The following is a 15,470-nucleotide window of genomic DNA, read 5'->3' as shown; positions in this document are numbered from 1 at the left end:
ACTTTAATAGAAGTGCAGAGAAATCACAAGCTTGGGTGAAAAAGCACACAGTAAGCAAGGTAAGTGCAATGGTCTACAGCACTTTATGCTTTTTTCACTTCAGGGTTTAATGATGCTTTTATACAAAAGTGTCCACAAACAGAACTTTAGCACACTACGTGACATTAATCCATTTAATATAAGGATAGTCCAAATTTATATTATAGACATGTGAAGTGATGGAAATCTTCTGACAAATGATGTGTCCACATTGTGTTCACTGGGCACCTCATGATCTCATTGCACAACTTCCAATATTTTCTCAACATCTATTTTACTGTGAGTCAAGCCATTATACCACTTAGCCACGTCCAGATTTTTCAGCAGCATGTATCTCTTCTTTATCACCCTATAAACTGATTTCCCAAGTTGAAATCTCTGCGTACATACTTTGTACTATAGTGTGTCCCTCTTTCCCATTTCAGAAATTTGGGACCGGTGTTGCTCGACGCGAAACGGAATTGGACACACCACCGGGACGTATGCATAGCGGGTGGCTTTTTTAATCAAACTTCTAACTTTGGAACAACATCACGTTTGTTTCTTTTAGGGCCTTTCACACTAGTCGCATGGTAAATCTCAACATTTTACCGTACGGCTAGTGATCACTGAGTGATACCTGTGAGCTGCAATACCTTGCATTGTTATAACCCGAGGTGCTGTCTACTTTATTTGGTGCTTACAAACTGTACATTGCATTTAGGTCTCTGCATACCTGCGTGGTTTACTGTGCTACGGTGACCTGTATTGCCGTACAGTGCACCACAAATCACACCTGCGTTAACAAGGCACATAGTAAACAATTGTTTTCTGTGTGGCCATGTGAACAGCTGCATTTTTATAGTCCTGAGAAACGTAGCTCTCCACACAAATGTGACACAAAGAGATAACTACACCACCTAGGTATTTCTTGTGCCCTTGTTTCCTGGTAGATTAGAAGCAGGTTTTACAGTAGCATCGTCCATCTCAGAAATGACCAGCAGGTGGCGCTTAAAACACCGGAAATGTGAGTGTGACTGTCGGGGGCGGATGACGTCATCCTGAAAGCCCTCTATGCACTATTATGTAAGCAGCCGCTGGAGTAGCGCGTTCGTGTGAATGTTATACAAGGAGGAGGCACGCGCGGCAGGTAGTATACACAGGGAAAGGGCCTGAGTGATGGGTCACTGAGTGACAGGACTGCAACATCAAGCCTTCTACAAGCACAGTGCTTGTACATCTGTGAAAGGAGACATTGATTAGACTGGCATCTTTTTAGGTGAGAACATTATAGCCAAATGCATGTTCCATTATTTCAATGAATGTCAGGGTTTTGATGTTTCACAGGGCTGTGACTGAATGCTTGTCTGGTAATTGGCTGTTGCTGGCCTGAAACAAGCATGCAGCCAGTAAAATCTGAATTCCCATTCTGCATGCTTATTTCAGATCAATGACAAGCAATGAGGGGAAATCATCAAAACTGTAGTAATTGCCTATGGCAACCAATTATCTTCTAGCTTGGCTTTACAAAGTTTCACTGAACAATCTGAAAAGAGAAACTGATTGGTTGTCATGGGCAACTGCTCCAAATTTAATCTATTCCCCCCCATTGTGTTATAACCAGGGTGACAATGACAGGACCATCATGGTGCAGGACCCTTGGGGTGATCTGCTCCTGATCGTCTTTCTGGTTGATTTATCACCTAGGCGTTTTAACCCCATACTGGAATTGAGTAGCGGTAACTTGTTACTAGAGTAATATATATGCTGCTATTACTGCTCATTTCTTCTGAAAATGCTCATAATAAAAGGCATGTTCTACATATTGCTAAAAAGGAATGAATGTACCCATACTGCAAAAAGAAAATAACATGCATTTCTCATTTTTTATTGCATTGGAGCCTGCAAAGCATTGCAGCCATGATCCGTAGATCATGGGTGTAATGCACAGGCTCCTGTAGACTATTACCCCAGCCACAGATCAGTATAGAAGTGTTGACGTTTGGTTATGGAGCTGAAGGAAGTAATAGACTGTATGTGTGGTGATGTCACCATGCTTGTGTTCTATTGAGATCTACAAGTCCCTCTGCTAATGTGGCTGGCAGTATTTTTTCTTCTTACAGACTCCGTGAATGAATGACCTGGCTGAGTGGGCTGAGTCATGCAGAGCTGTGCCAAATAAAAATAAAAAAATGCTGCTGCAGGGATAAGTACCCCACGATTCAGGTAGTGTGAGTGTAAAGGGAAGCAGTGGGATAGCACCATGTAGTATGGGTGGAACATGCACTGGAATTCATAGAGCGTCTGCAAAACTCTTTAGAATTCCATCGTGCATCCACCTGACAAATGTCAGTACTTGCCCCAGATTCATGTACTCGTTGCGAACAGGTGCATCAATTTGGCAGAAGCACCAACGTTTGCTGTTACTTAATAGTTGAAGGCGGAGTCCAGGAACTGGTCTTGCAGTGTGGGCCCTTTAATGATGCCACTGGCAACCAATACGGCTTCAGCTTAGAAAATGATTGCTACAGATGAAACCTCTTATTCTACTCTTTAGTTCCACTCTGTTTAGATGATCTCTAATTCCTTTGCTCTTAGATTACTCTTGACTGCCAAGCTGACCCTAAGGTTCTTGAATCTGGTTCGTCCCTTGATAACAGGCAGAATTATGCCTCCGAAAGTGAAGCCATCAAAGAGCAAGAAAGAAGAGTCTGGCAGTGAAAAGTCTGATGGCAGCCAGAAAAATGGTAAGATGCTAGCGCCCAAACCTAAGTCATCTGGTACAGCCAAAATTCCAGCGAAAAGGAAAGCCGAGGGCTCTGCTACGGGCAAATCTAAAGCTATATCTGGGGCAAGCAGTAGTGAAAGCTCAGATGTTGATGCCAAGAAGAAAAAGAAGCCAGAGAAAAGGGATGATGCTGAAGGTGGAGATTTCTTCGATTCCGTGAAGAAGTCTCGTCTGGCTACCGCAGCCTCTGTTTCTGACTTTAAATTTAACAAGAAGAGGGTGCGCTTGGTGTCTGCTGAAGAAAACCTGAAAGATGATGCACAAGGCATAATCTATTGGATGTCAAGAGATCAGAGAGTTGAAGGTACTTCATTTCTGCTTTGTGTATGTGTTGTTGTTGTAGTATATATGTAATGGTTCTTTATGCAATGAACAATAAGGGGAATCTATCAAAACTGGAGCAGACAAAATCTGGAGCAGCTGTGCAAACCTTAACTGAACAGAGAAGCTGATTGGTTGCCCTGGGCAACTGCTCCAGATTTTGTCTGCTCCAGTCTTGATAAAAATTCCCCTCATTGTGTTCTCCATCTACTGGTATAGATAAGCAAATCGGCCTGCTATTCACAGATTCACAATAAGTTTGATAAATCTAACATAGCACAGGAAAATTATATTGCATAGCTAGCTTGAAGTGATGCTAAACTCAGGAGTTAAATCTCAAAAATAAATTCAAATATCCCAAATATTAGCAAATCTGTGGCTTAACTGCACTCAACTGAAGATCCTCAAATCATCTCCGAATGTGTCCTTCCTTCTGGAGGGTGGCTTCTTTTGTTCCCCATGGTCCCTGTGTGTACTTGTAAAGTGGCAAATGCTCTAAACTCTCTCCTTTGATGGACTACATTCTCAATACAAATTAGTAAACTGATTGTGAGATTGTAGTTTATCACGGGAGTGAGCTTAGAGCAGTGACTATTTTACAACACACACAGGGACCATGGGGAAGAAAAGTAGCCACCCCCCAGAAGGAAGGACAGTGTCAGCACCAATTCAGAGATGATTTGAGGATCTACAGCTGACTGATACACAAATAAGATACATTTCTGTTAATAGTTTGGAGGAGGATTACTAAATCCTGATTCAATTCCTAATTTTTATTTATTTTTTTATAACCTAGATCCACAAATGATATTCATCTATATTTACACACACCATCACCTTGTCCATGCAGGGCAAAGGGCATCTCCCAACTCCACTATACTTTCTTTACCTGCACTACCTCAGAGCTCCTTGGTTCTCTACAGCCAGCGCTAAAATCGGCTGGAACAGTGACATGGAGGGGCAGTGATGTCATTATTCAGGTTTTGTGACTGTGCTTGGGCTGCTAGGGGAACAGGTCACATGCTTCCCCATACCCAGAAGTGCCTGCTATTCTCGCTGACTGCGGGAAAGCAAGGGCTTTAAAAAAAAAAAACCTTTGCAGAGACACTCGCTTTGCCTTGCATACACTGCTATTTGCCCAAAAGCTCCTGGAATGTTGATCGTGAGACAAGACCAAGTTCCCTGCAGGACTCCTCGCCAGCTCAACAGGCTAGCATCCACCGTGAGGATCCTTTTAAAAGAAAGAAGTTCTTTCATGATTCAAGCTATAGTCGCTTACATTTTATATTCTATTCTAAATGTTGCATATACATAGCAATATAAAATGGATGTTGCTGCTTGGAGTTCAATACTTTGCCATTTATATCTGACGTATGTAGGTGTTTACTCTGATGCATTCATTACGGGTAAATAAATGTATCTCTTTCAGACAACTGGGCTTTTCTGTACGCTCAGCGCCTGGCTGCGAAGCAGAAATTACCACTGCATGTTGTCTTCTGCTTGGTACCGAAGTTTTTGAACGCCACAATCCGTCATTATGGTTTTATGCTGAAGGGCCTGAAAGAAGTTGCTGAGGTACTGTAAAATAAACAAAACACTAAATGCTTCGGTATAAGTAACATGGCCTTTCCAGTAATCTCACCCTTTCTCTAATCCAGGACTGTAAGGAGTTAAACATCCCTTTCCATTTGCTCATTGGATATGCTAAGGATGTTCTCCCAGACTTTGTGAAGGAGAACAGCGTTGGTGGAGTGGTGACGGACTTTGCTCCTCTTCGTGTGCCTATGCAGTGGGTCCAGGAGGTCTCTGAACGCTTACCTAAGGATGTACCACTAGTTCAGGTATAAAGTTCATAGCTCTACCTCTAGGTTTGTATGATCTGGGCCAAAAGTCTCTTATAAATGGATGCCGATTTTAAAGAAGAACTTTGGGGAAAAGTATTAGTTACCTCTGGAGCGGGGCTACTATCACACTGCAAGGGTTAAGTGCTTGTTTTGGTCTAGGGAGGAAAATAACAAAGTTATACTCACCCAATCCTTGGAGCCAGCTTGCCTTTAGACCGGTCTCTGGAGCCTTTCCCCCCCCCCCCCCTCCGTTCCAGCGGTCTAAGGTCCCGTAATCCAACACATTCTATACACAGTGTAACACCAAGGGACATACCATTGCTGCAGTGAAGGAGACAGGCTGGAGGGAGCAATGCCACAGCTGGCTGGCCCCGAGGATCAGGTGGGTATAACTTTATTTGCCTCCCTAGATAAAAATGAGCAGTTAACCCTTGCAGTGCAGGGGTAGCCACACTAAATGTGTTGACAATAATTTTCCATGGAGTTCTGCTTTAAGGCAATGGCTATAATGCACCATTCGGCTCAGCAAAGTGCTTGCTCTGTGCCACATTAAAATCAATGCTTACATTCCAAAGCAATGGCACTCTCCAGTTTGTTTATTTTGTCCTGTTTTATATTGCAAAAGCTGCCAGGGCATGAAACCCTCCTGGATCATCACAGCAAACAGTCTGGCTGTTCTACACATAAAGAGATTAAAATTGCATTGGGCCAGTGGCTCCAGTTTTTATATAGGTCCTTTGAGAAAACCCTTCTGCTGTTTCTCATCATTCACAGTGCTTGGCTTAGCTGGCTTATAAATCTATAATAGTTTTAGGTGAATTGTATTTTATTTAACATGAACCTGTGAAAGGGCAAATCAATAGTTTCACTTAAAGTGGAAGTTTAGCGGGAAATCAAAATTGCTTGCAGAAAACTTTTCTTGCCGAAGAGACCCTGTATGTCTCTTTTGCAATGGAATCTTCTTACATTCTTACAGTTTTCCTCTTGCGCATGTCAGCTGGCTAACGCTCGCATAGCTGAACACACCGAAATGAAACATTTCATCTTTGGCCAATCGGCTTGTCCGTACAAACCCGCACGTCGGGATGCAAACTCCATTGAGTTCTTGCACGTGAGTCGATTGGCTGAAGATGAAGTCTTTCATCTTGCTGTGCTCAGCTACTCAAATTCTCACACACTGCATGCAAATGTCTGCCTTGCAGCATCGCTTTGCTGCTCGCGGCTTTGCGTGCAGTGTGTCACAGGCTTTAATTGCACAGAACTAGGTGATTAATGCAATGCAATGGTGTGAACAAGCCCTTAAGGTGGAAAACAATTCTGAAGTGATTTATCTTGGACTGATATATTTTTTTTTATTATTATTATTATTACATCTCAAAAACCCGACATTTTTACAGGGTTGTGAAGACTTTTTATATCCCACATTTTTGAGGATTACCTATATGAGTGTAACTGATGAATGTTACATGTTGTGTAACGCACACCACATCCCCACACAGTGACACACACATGCATCCTTTTACCTTCACTCATACACAAAGAAACACCCCCTATATATAGATCTATATATCTATCTATCTATCTATATATAGATAGATAGATATAGATCTCTCTCTATAGATATATAATATATCGATATATAGATCGATATATCGATATAGATAGATAGATCTATATCTCTATCTATAGATATATAGATAGACACACACACACGACCCCTCTGCAGTCGTCAAATCTTACACATGTCTTTGCTATAGTTGACTTGCCTTCTCACGCTGTGTCCATGCCACTGCCCGCAAACAATATGCCTAAGAACTTCTGCACTCTGTGTACATATCACTCTGCCTGCACATGTGTCCCATGGTAGATGAAGACTGAAATGTGTTTTACCATGCCCAGAGGTTATGGAGGCAGCAGTGTGACACCACCATTTGCAGAATGAGAAGGTGTCACTTTTCCTCTTCTCAAATGCCCACCTTACATGTTCAGCTAAATCCTCGAAGTAAATGGATTTTTCAGCACAGACCAATCGTTCATTTTGTTTTATTCACAGGTAGATGCCCATAATATTGTGCCCTGCTGGGTTGCCTCTGTCAAACAGGAGTATGGAGCTCGAACCATCCGCAGAAAAATCCACGATCAGCTCTCTCAGTTCCTCACTGAGTTCCCTCCAGTCATAAAGCATCCATATGATGCCATGTTTAAAGCAGAGGTTAATGCTTGTTTCATTCCTTTTTAATCGTGCAATAGCACTTTGTCCACTGTCACAGAAATATACATGATGTGCACTGATTGTGGTTTTCACTGGTCAGCCTATAGATTGGGAAGCCTGCTATGCCAGTCTAGAAGTGGATCGCACAGTAAAGGAAGTAGAATGGGCAAAACCTGGGTCAAAGGCAGGAGTGGAAATGCTCCAATCATTTATAACACAACGCCTAAAGTCTTTTAACTCGGACCGGAACAACCCGAATCAGCAGGCTCTTAGCAATCTGTCGCCTTGGTTTCACTTTGGTAAGTCATCCAGGAAAAGAAAATCAAGTTTTTTTGCCTTAACATGAGCCCATCTAACATTGTAATTACTAGAAGCACACCAGCAAGTACTGCATCCCACCAGTACTTTTTATAATTGTATAACGTTTCTGAGTTCTAAGAAGCACTGTCAGTGTAGTTTCCGGTTGCATTACTGGGTATAGGTACTCTCTCATACCATGCTAAGAAAAAACAATTCTAGAAGTGCTGCTGCAGCCATCCTACCAACCCCTACACATTGTATCCCTGTATTTGGATGTAGGTGGCTGGCTGAAAAGAGAACAGCTTTAGTACAGGCAAACCTTAAAAAGAGAAGGGCACCCACAAAATTATGGAAAGGCAAGAAATGATATCTCCAGTGTTTAATACAGGTACCCAACAGTTCAACGCTTCGTCACAGCACCACGCCCCTCGCTCCGTCACGCCCTCTGCTCCGTCCCCATCTCATTTAGCGCTCCGTCCCCGCTCTCGGCGCAACACGCCCCTCCCCCCGCTCGTAGCGCCGCTCTCGGCGCTCAAAGAAAGCCAGCCCTGCTACTTGTCCGTAGCAGGGCTAAAACAGTGCAAAAACCACTTGCCCGGCGCCCGGAACTACAAGTCCCGGGCGTCGGGCGATACGAATTCCACACCCCTGCGCTGTGCGGGCCACATTACAAGGTCCGGCGGGCCTTGTGTTTGCCACCCCTGAGTTAGACTGTGCTGAGCAAAATATCTAAGCTGCCATTGTTGACCTCCATCTAAAACTATTAGTTGCTTGGCAGTCATGATAATCTTCTGACTTTAAAGCAGAACTCTGGAGAAAATTATTATAATTAACCTTTGCAGTGGGGCAACCCCCGCACTGCAAGGGTTAACTGCTCATTTTGGTCTAGGGAGGAAAATACCAAAGCTAAATTCACCCGATCCTTGGAGCCTCCAGCCTGTCTCCTACACTGCAGCAGTTGGAATTTATCTCAGCGCCCTCGTGTTCTGTACACTGTGCATAGAACGTGATGAATTACGGGACCTTAAAGGAGAACTATAGGGTTAGGGCTTTTCCCCATAGTTCTAAGGGTAACGGGAGGACACAAACTAGCGTCCTCCCGTCACCCTAAGCTCAGTATACCGCGAGCTACACCTCGCGGTATACTGAGACGCTGCAGCTGAAACGGATCCCGACAATTGTATCTGGATCCGCCCAGCTGCGTGAGTGACAGCTGGCTCTGCCTATCTAAAAGCAGAGCCAGCTGTACCCTTCCCCGTCCGTTCCGCCAGTCAGCGCTGGAGGAGCGGGAAGCGAGGAATCCTGTCTCGGCTCTCTTCCGTGACAGGATCGAGAGGTGAGCGAACGGCGATATGTGTTCGCTCACCTCCCGATCTACTGAGCCGACCTGTGACAGTCTCATTGTCACAGGTCGGCTAGAACTATGAGGTGAGTGAAAATCACTCACCTCATAGTTCTCCTTTTAAACCGCTGCAGTGGAGGAGAGAATCTCAAGGGCCGGTCTACGAGCAAACGGGCTCGGAGGATTTTGAGAGTATAACTTTTTTTTGTATTTTTTCCTCCCTAGATCAAAATGAGCACTTAACCCTTGCAGTGCCGGGGTAGCCCCACTGCAAGGGTTAATAATAATCTCATTCAGAGTTCTGCTCAGTCAGAACTGCTGATATGTTTAACTTTTCAGGGATTTAGAAATGATGTAAGCCATCAGATTCACCTTCACATTTTCAGAAGGAGAGGTCCCCATATTTCTGTTGGCACAGATTTTCGTAGTTCTTAAATATTACACTTTTATGTATATTAAGTACCAGTAACAACTTTCCTGTTCTTTCTCAGGCCAGCTGTCTGTGCAGCGAGCAATCCTGGAGGTACAGAAGTATCGCAGCAAGTGCAAAGAATCTGTAGACAGTTTTGTGGAGGAAGCTGTAGTGAGGAGAGAGCTAGCAGATAATTTCTGTTACTATAACAAGAACTATGACAAAGTGGAAGGTAAATATTGTTATACAGAGTATGGTAAATACATACGTTTTCTGACCGTTCATGTTGCTATTGTTGACATGTAAGTAGAGTTGCACAGATACCAAGTACAGTACTCGGTACAAGTACTGACACTTTTGAGCTCCAAGACTAGACTAGAGAAAAATTCAAAAATTAGGAGGCCGCTGTCATTTGTAAGGAGCACACGGAGCCCCCGGGATTTGTACATCTTTGTTTTATTGTATGATTTTGTTTTTATAAATAAAGGGATGCACAGATACCAGTTTTGCGAGTACTGGTACTTGCCGAGTACTTACAAGTACGAGTACTGATACATTTTTGTTTGTCATGTGACAGTTTTTCTAAAACAATACAGACTAATGATTTCAGGACAGTTGCGGAGTGCCAGAGCCAGGTCCCAGCTGCAACCCTGGTAGTTCTCATGAAAATGCCAAGTATCTGTGCATCCCTACATGTAAGCTTCCCTAAAAGCACAGAAGATGCTGGGGTATATACCACCACTAGGAGTCATGGACTAAGGCAGGGGTGGGCACTACTGGCCCACCAGCTGTTGTGGAGCTACAAGTCCCATGAAGCATCACAAGAATGACAGTTACAGGCATGACTCCTAGAGGCAGAGGCATGTTTGGATATGTAGTTAAAGCACAGCTGGAGTTGCCCACCCCTGAACTAAGGTAGAGTAACCTGAAAAGATCTCAATTAAACCACTGTCTACCTTTTCTCCAGTATTGAGTGCTTTGTTAGAAGCATCTGTTACGGCTACACTTGAGTACTGACCTCACTGGATACTGATTAGCTTTGCTGATACCCATAGTGATAGCAGGAAGGACCCTAATCTTCCCTACTGATGTGAGCTTCTCTCACCACTGCCCCTGTTGGGTTCCTAAGCCCCCTTCATTCTAGAGCAGGAGAGGAGGGCTTAGTCCTGACTGTGTATCCAACAGCTTTTAACAAGTTCTTTTGCCTAAATGAGGAAAGGTGTTTCTGGACCCTGACCCACCTTCAGCCTACACTATCTTCCAGAATCATAAAGGGAAAGCATGTCAGCGACTTGGTCCACTGTAGAACTAAGGGATGCATAATTAGGATTCACTGAGCGACCCCCACACTGCTTGCCATGGCAGGTTTATTTTTGCTATCATTGGTAACCTTTGTGCTTTTGAATTCATCAGGCAGGACTTGGCATTCTGCTATTTACTCTATTTGTGGGTTCACATGAGGGACAGTAAGAACCATTACTGGTAATGCTAATGTGGGGACATATTTCAGGGAGGCCTGATGTGGACTTTACTCCTCTTCCACTGGTGCTCTGAGCTCAGTTAAAACATTATACTTAAGATTGGAGCCCAGACTTTCCCTCAAATCACTTCCTGCCATATATACCAGTTAACTGCTTTTTTTTGTGTTACTTTGCGTAACATGTTTCAGTGGGGTGTTTTCCATTCAATGGGTCCATGAAGACAGGCACCAGAAATGCAACAATCAAGTGAATGTTCAGTATAAACAGTATATGTTGGGAGTTGGTTTAGTCTTCTTTCGCTTTTCAGAAGTGTTTTGTAATATTACATATTTGCTACTACAATCTGTTGGACAGTCATAGATCAAGCTGTACAAAAATGTTCTTAAACCTGCAACATAGCATATTGGTAAAATATTAATAACACCCTTTGAAAACTTCCAGTGATGGACTGGATAAAGATATTTATTCTGTATATTAACACACACATTCATTACTGCTAAGGTGCTTATGAATGGGCAAAGAAGACCCTGAAAGATCATGAAAAAGACAAGAGGACACCTATATACAGCCTGGAAAAACTGGAAAGTGGGAAGACTCATGATCCATTGTGGAATGCAGCACAGGTATTGGATTTTAGGTTCAGTTATTCAGAACCCTATATGGGCTGTAGACTGTAATAACAGATCTAAGCTAACAGCCTCTACCTAAGCTTCATAAGCCTCCTTGCCTTAATTATGCTCTACAGTGCTCTGCGTACATTGTGCTTTACTTACTCCCTGGCATAAAGGGGCTGCACCCCCTGCTTAGTCTTCTCAAAATGACTTTATAGGCCATTGCCTAACTCTAAACCAGCATACCACTTTTTGTTTCTGGAGATTAAACCAGCAGGAGTATCCCTACTGATAGCTTTACTACTGCTGGTATAGCTCTCAAGATCATTTGACTAAACAAGCCCTGCCGAAGTGGAGATACCTTCAGGAGGAGGTACATGCTTTGTGTGTGTTTGTATAGAGAGCTATAGGTGCATGCAAAGTTGGACCACCTGATTTTCATAAAACTGTTTGGATAAAATTGGGGCGGATCAATGTACTCCTACTCTGGAACATGCAGTAAATGTAACACTCATCACAGTACTTGGGATCTTAGATGAGCAACAACTGCTTGTTAGCAGCTGGCTGTTGTGTTCCTGCATCACATGGATGAAAAGTCTTGCATGTTGAATAATGTATTTTTTTTTAACACAGCTGCAAATGGTTCATGAAGGAAAGATGCATGGCTTCCTCCGTATGTATTGGGCTAAAAAAATCCTTGAGTGGACTAATTCTCCAGAGGAGGCTCTAAAATTTGCCATTTATCTCAATGACCGGTATGAACTGGATGGACGGGACCCTAATGGATATGTAGGTAAGAATATGCCAGTCTCCATGGTTCATTGTAAAAGGAAGGATTAGAAACATTTTTGCATGTTGTCTGTGTCACCATTGAAGAGATTTCCCCTTACCTTTTGCCTTTCCGACACCCATCATCTGTACAGAGAGCGAGGGGAAATCTCTCCAATAAGGAGCAATAAAAATATGAGGATTCTGACCCTTTCGCACTGTTGGAAAATATTTTTTGGCGGTCTGTATCTCTGTTGTGTTATGGCATGCATTAAAAAGATAGAGAAACTAATGGAGAGAAACCACATGGATGGGGCAGAGACGGCAAGAAAACAGACGGAGGTTCTGCTGAATAAGGATTTTACAGTGAATACAGAAATCCTGATATGAGTAATTTTCTTTCTCATCCGTTGAGGCAAATCTGGGAAACACTTGATACTGAAAAGACCAAAAAGCACTAGATAGGGAGGGATGGAACCCAGTTCCTTGCGACTATTGGCTTGGATGACAGTTTGTCTAAGTTACCTAGTAATGGGAGAATGAACAAGGGCTGCTACATGGGACACCCCGTGTACAAAGGTCTTCATTAAGAAATTTGAGGCTAACTATCTCTGAAACTAGAAAGGGTAGAAACCCAAAGCTATTAGTAGAATGGGAACTGTGGGCACCTGGTACAGCGGGACTGTCCCTTCATGTCTAAAATCTGACATGTTGCTATTGCGCAGCATTTAAGGCAATGTTTTGTTTCAGAGTAAGAGGCAAGGCCAGAGGTATGCACACAACCTGGACAGTTGGCAGAAATTGATGGCCAGAGGTGACTGAAGTCACTGTAGGCAGGCAATGGTAGCAGATCAAGTTCCATGTGGTCTGTTGCAAACAGGAGAATAAGTACAGAGATGCTTCCTCAATGCTGTGTGGTGGTTAAAAACATGTGTATGACACTTTGTCCAGTAGATAATGTTCTGCTACAACATTAACCCATTCTGTGGTAGAAACTGGCAGGACTGGGGAATAAGGGCATCCAGCAACCTATGTAGATGTGGTAGCTTCTGATGCTCAGCCTGACCGGCCTACTCACTAAGCGAGTTTTCAGACACAGGACAAGCGTTGAGGCAATGCCAACAGCTCTGGATCCAGAAAGTACTCCACAGCCAACCTTTTTTTGTTCATAACAAAGTTTGGAAAGTGCCCCATGTGGAACCCAGTGCCTGCAGGTTATTTCCAGGCTGTTTTTAGCATGGTGGTGTTAAAAAGTAATGGTGTAGTTGTATATTGTATCACATTTCATAGTTAATAAATAACATTTCTTCTACAGGCTGTATGTGGTCAATTTGTGGAATCCATGATCAGGGCTGGGCCGAGAGGGCTATTTTTGGCAAAATCCGATTTATGAACTATCAAGGATGCAAGAGGAAATTTGATGTGGCTCAGTTTGAACGACGCTATCATCCCAAGAAATTTGCTCAATGCTAACGCCCTCAATGTTGTAATATATCATGCATCATATATAATCATACTCAGGAAAACGGCAACTGATGATTATTTGCTGTACTGTTGGTAAATGTTTGTTTGGGAGCACACTGCCTTCTTTCATATACAGTACTGTACATTTTCCTCACAATTTCTTCTTTTCACACGTTGGACATTTATCAAGCAAATTGGAAACACGGTGCAAATCGGGCTGCCTCACTCTTAGCAAAGTCTCTGCAACAGGTTTACAGTGTGTTGTGACACATGCATCTGAATTCCTGGGCAGCCAACTAAGACAGGTTTACACAGACGCATAATGAAGTGGTTTCATTTAGTTGCAGTTAGGGATGCACCTATATATATCGGGCGAAAATTGCACTTTTGGCTAAATCCTGAAAGTGCAATTTTCCTGCCGATACATCGGCGCATCCGTGATTTCTTTCCTCCCGTCTGGGCGCTGCTCTGTGTCTCTCCTCCCACACCGCTCAGCCTCCTATCACAGTCTGGCAGAGCGGTTTGTGGGCGGAGACAGCGTGAGTGCAAACACTCAGGGATCAGTGAGCGCTGAGTGTTTGAGGATATAGTACACATACCATGTCCTCAATTATCTGCAATTATGAATGAAGGGGGAGTGATCTATATCCACTCCTGTTCATTCATAGTTCTAGTAAACACACAATATTCTCAAGTTATGAATGAACAGGAACACAGTATAAAGGATTCCTGTTCATTGATAACAGGGGATACAGAAAAAGAGATTGAGAACACAAAGTCCTCTATCTCTTTTCTATTTTAAAAGGGAAATATCAGGGGTCTATTTAGACCCCTAATATTTCCCCAAAGCCCCTTAAAGTAAAAAAATAAAAATATTTAATAAATAATAAATAAAAATGTTAAACAAAATTAAAAAGTATAAAAACATTTTTTTAAATAAAAATATTAAAACAATTTTATTTAGATTTTCATTTCGGTTTTGAAATTTCCATTTCGGTGCATCTCTAGTTGCACTGCAACCAGAGGCTGCAACCCTGAAATAAATCTGTTGCATTCTGTCTCTCTGCTCCTATTTAGCATTTCATTGCTGTGCGACATATTTGATAAATGCCCCCCTTTATCTTTTAACAAGATGTACTGTTACAAGACCTGAAGTGCATTTCCTGTATAAAGTGTAGGACTTGCCACAGTGCCTTAACTCCTGAGTTTACTGTCACCTTTACCTGTTCACAACAGTAAACATTTTGTGACGGTAAATCTAGAAGTATATATCTTCTACTACTTGGAGTGCACATTTGAAATATTTTTAAATATAACTGTTTACAAGTTGACTGTTACAATGTATGCTGAATAACTGTTTTGTCTGTTTGTACTTTTCTACTTTACATTTTTCATAAAATTTCAAGCAGTAGCTTGTGAGTAGTTTTTTTGTTTTGTTTTTTTGTTTTGTTTTTTCCATTGCTCTTATAAATGGCAAATTTTAAAGCTGGAAAAATATTCTTTCTTGCATGTTTGTGTCCTTTTTTTTTTGTTTGTTTAGTTATTCTAGACCTATTTAGTAATCCAGCATTAAACCATTGTTTTGCCCTTTTGCTTCTGTGTAGGACCTATTGTAATAAAGACCGATCACTGCTCTCTCTCTCTCTATCACAATCTCTCTCGACTGGTATATCTGCCCCTCCTCCAGTATTCTGCAGGCCACCTGTAGTGAGTAGATATTCTGTGTCTCACCCACAGCTCTGCACTCCGCACAGTGGTGTAACCACTACGTTTACTAGGTAATATCTGGATTTGCAAAGGAATTTGGTGTTCAGAAAGTGGATTGTATCCTTTGTGGTTATTGAAGACTATACAATACCTGGCCAAAAAAAAGTCACACACTCTAATATTTAATTGGACCACCTTTAGG

At 42.5% G+C, this 15,470-nt stretch overlaps 1 protein-coding gene across 1 annotated transcript; it reads left to right on the top strand.

Annotated features, from left to right (window-relative positions):
* The first annotated feature begins 2,633 nt into the window (after positions 1–2,633).
* On the top strand, positions 2,634–13,695 carry LOC108800189 (deoxyribodipyrimidine photo-lyase-like). Its single transcript, XM_018572146.1, has 9 exons — positions 2,634–3,110; positions 4,557–4,702; positions 4,786–4,968; positions 7,025–7,183; positions 7,284–7,482; positions 9,317–9,469; positions 11,220–11,341; positions 11,963–12,122; positions 13,413–13,695. Exons 1-9 carry the CDS (start codon positions 2,687–2,689, stop codon positions 13,568–13,570), a joined length of 1,704 nt encoding a protein of 567 aa, XP_018427648.1. The 5' UTR covers positions 2,634–2,686; the 3' UTR covers positions 13,571–13,695.
* Positions 13,696–15,470: the final 1,775 nt, after the last annotated feature.

The sequence above is a fragment of the Nanorana parkeri genome, unplaced genomic scaffold (assembly GCF_000935625.1).
Source record: "Nanorana parkeri isolate BGI_ZX_2015 unplaced genomic scaffold, ASM93562v1 scaffold1947, whole genome shotgun sequence".
Lineage (NCBI taxonomy): Eukaryota > Metazoa > Chordata > Amphibia > Anura > Dicroglossidae > Nanorana > Nanorana parkeri.
This window is presented reverse-complemented; position numbering and strand designations above follow the sequence as displayed.

Excerpts from the sequence above, each read along its gene's own strand:
- LOC108800189 (XM_018572146.1), top strand. The coding sequence starts at position 2,687 with ATGCCTCCGAAAGTGAAGCCATCAAAGAGCAAGAAAGAAGAGTCTGGC. Across the intron at positions 3,111-4,556 it reads AAGAGATCAGAGAGTTGAAG|ACAACTGGGCTTTTCTGTAC; the intron begins GTACTTCATTTC and ends TATCTCTTTCAG. Across the intron at positions 4,969-7,024 it reads AGGATGTACCACTAGTTCAG|GTAGATGCCCATAATATTGT; the intron begins GTATAAAGTTCA and ends TTTTATTCACAG.